Below are 2,523 nucleotides of genomic sequence, written 5' to 3'. Positions count from 1 at the left end.
CTTTCCCTGGTCCTGAGTTTGAGTAGCCTGGAGCCTGTACCCAGGGTTCCCTGTTTGAATTCTCCCTGTGCAGCTTCCACCTCTCCTTGAAACCCCCTCCCGCTCCCTGTCTGCTGGTCTGTTTGCCCCTTCTGTGTGCTTGGCTCTGGGCTAGGGTTCCAGGGGTGGGGCAGGCTGTTCCGAGGCGTGGGCTGCCCTGAGGCTGGTTGCATTGTGGCATATCAGGCTTTTTGCTGTGTGTGGCTGGGTGTGGTGGAATCATCTGTTGGCTTGAGGCTCTGGCCCAGCTTGGCTGAATGTGCGCCCTGGCTGAAGGCAGCTTGGACATCCAGGGCCAGCTTGGGGGTGGATGAGGCCTTGGGGTGGGGGTGGGGGAGACTGACCCTCTCTTGTCCTCTGTCTCTCTCTCTGTCTGTCTCTCTTGGCAGGTCGTCCGTACTGCCCTTTCATAAAGGCATCGGACAGTGGGCCTTCCTCCTCCTCCTCTTCCTCCTCCTCCCCTCCACGGACTCCCTTTCCCTATATCACCTGTCACCGCACCCCAAACCTCTCTTCCTCCCTCCCATGTAGGTAGCAGCCCCCAGGCCTCTGTTGGGGGGGTAAGGAGGGCCCCCCGCTTCCCAGCAGCCCCCCCCTGCCGTCACTCCCCCAGCCTGACTGCTGATCTCTGGTGTTTATCCCCAGAGCAGGTACCGCCTGCCTCTTTCCCCTGGCCCTGAAGGGATACTGGCCCTTAGGGGCCTGGCTTATAGGGTCTGGAGCTGTGGTCTGGCCCCTGGGGGGCCTGGGGAGCTCCCAGCCCCGACCCAGACTCTAGAGAGGAGGGGCTGGTCAGGCCCCAAGGTGGACAATCCTGTTTCCACCTGGCTCCCTGGCCCTTACTGACCAGCCTAGGGGTTTTTGTTCCACAGGCAGCCACCTGGACAGCCACCGGAGGATGGTGCCTACCCCCATCCCTGCCCGGAGCCCATCTGACTCCAGCATGGCCTCTACCCCTGTCACTGAGCAGATCGAGCGGGCCCTGGATGAGGTCACGTCCTTGCAGCCTCCACCACTGCCACCACCACCCCCAGCAGCCCAAGGTGTGTGAACGGCCCTAGCCCCTGGGCTGGGAACTCTAAATGGCCATGGTAACAATCCCCCAGGGATCTGTACTGCCCTGGAAGTGGCTGGGGCAGCGAGGAACCCTGGTCAGACCTGCCCTCTCTGAACCTCAGTGTCTCCCTGGTGTGGGGATTGCGCCTTCCTCCCAGGGCTGCTGAGAGGTTGAAAGACACTAGGTAAAGGGGCAGTGGGGCCCAGTGGGTGCTAGAAGGCACTCTGCATGCAAGTCTTAGTGGAGGCCTTCTTTCCTGGACTCCTCAGTGGGTGGGCAGGGTACTGTAGGGTGCCTGCCCAGGGCCTGCATCCTTTCCTGGGAGCTGATCACATGTCTCCTCCATCTGTGCTTTGACAGAGACCCAGGAGCCCAGCCCTGGCCTGGATAGTGAAGAGACCAGCAAGGAAGCCAGAGCAGCAGACCCTCAGGCCTGGGCCAGCCCCCTGGAGGAGTCCCCTCAGGCACCAGAGCCTCCCCAGGGCCAAGGCAGCCCCACAGAGGACTTGATGTTCATGGCGTCTACAGAGCAGGCAGTCCTGGCTGCCTCTCTAGAGCCTGCCATGGCTGGAGCCTCTGCAGCTGACACCCCAGCAGCTGATGCCATTGAAACCGACACTGCCGCTGCTGACACCAGTGTTGCCAGCACCGTCACCCCTGCCACTGCCAGCCTCATTGACCTATGGCCTGGCAATGGAGAAGGGGCCTCCGTACCCCAGGCTGAGCCTAGGGCCCCCACACCACCCTCAGGTGCCAAAGTCACTCTGGCAGAAATGCCCCTGCTGGACGAGGTGGCTCAGGAGCCACTGCCGCCGGCAGGTGAAGGCAGTGCCAACCTTCTCAATTTTGATGAGCTGCCTGAGCCACCAGCCACCTTCTGTGACCCAGGGGAGGAAGTAGAAGGGGAGCCCCTGGCTGTCCCCCAGGCTCCAACTCTGCCCTCAGCTCTAGAGGAGCTGGATCAGGAGCCGGAGCTGGAGCCGGAGCTGGAGCCGGAGCTGGAGCCAGAGCCCCAGCTGCTGACCAATGGCGAGACCACCCAGAAGGAGGGGACCCAGGTGGGGCTGGGGCTGCCTAATGGGAGGGGAAGTGGTCAGGGCTGGAGCAGGGGGCTGACCCTGCCTTCCTTAGGCTTGCAGCAGTACCCTGCCCCCTTTCTCTGTGACCCACATTGTTCGGGGGTGGGGGGGGAAGCTGTATTTCATTCCCCCTCCCTGGGCCAGCTCTGCTTTTATTCCCAAGGCAGGCATCTGTGTTTGCCTGGCAACCACTGATAGAGTGGCTGGTTGCAGGGGTAACGTGCTCAGGCCTGGTAGGTCAGCCCTAGTCCTGCTGGGTGGGACCCAGTGACATGGAGCTTTTCTCCTACAGGCCAGTGAGGGGTATTTCAGCCAATCACAGGAGGAGGAGTTTGCCCAATCGGAAGA

General features: G+C 62.1%; 1 protein-coding gene across 1 annotated transcript in view; it reads left to right on the top strand.

Annotated features, from left to right (window-relative positions):
• DBN1 (drebrin 1) overlaps positions 1-2,523 on the top strand; it is a 13,838-nt gene that overhangs the window by 10,760 nt on the left and 555 nt on the right. Inside the window, exons 12-14 of the mRNA XM_007463130.1 lie at positions 912-1,082; positions 1,457-2,154; positions 2,468-2,523. Coding sequence (XP_007463192.1) covers positions 912-1,082; positions 1,457-2,154; positions 2,468-2,523 — 925 coding nt within the window. The remainder of the gene's footprint in view (positions 1-911; positions 1,083-1,456; positions 2,155-2,467) is intronic.

This window comes from Lipotes vexillifer, unplaced genomic scaffold, assembly GCF_000442215.2.
Source record: "Lipotes vexillifer unplaced genomic scaffold, Lipotes_vexillifer_v1.1 scaffold514, whole genome shotgun sequence".
Taxonomy (NCBI): Eukaryota; Metazoa; Chordata; class Mammalia; order Artiodactyla; family Lipotidae; genus Lipotes; species Lipotes vexillifer.
Note: the sequence above shows the minus strand (reverse complement) of the source record. Positions and strands in the feature narration are given on the sequence as shown.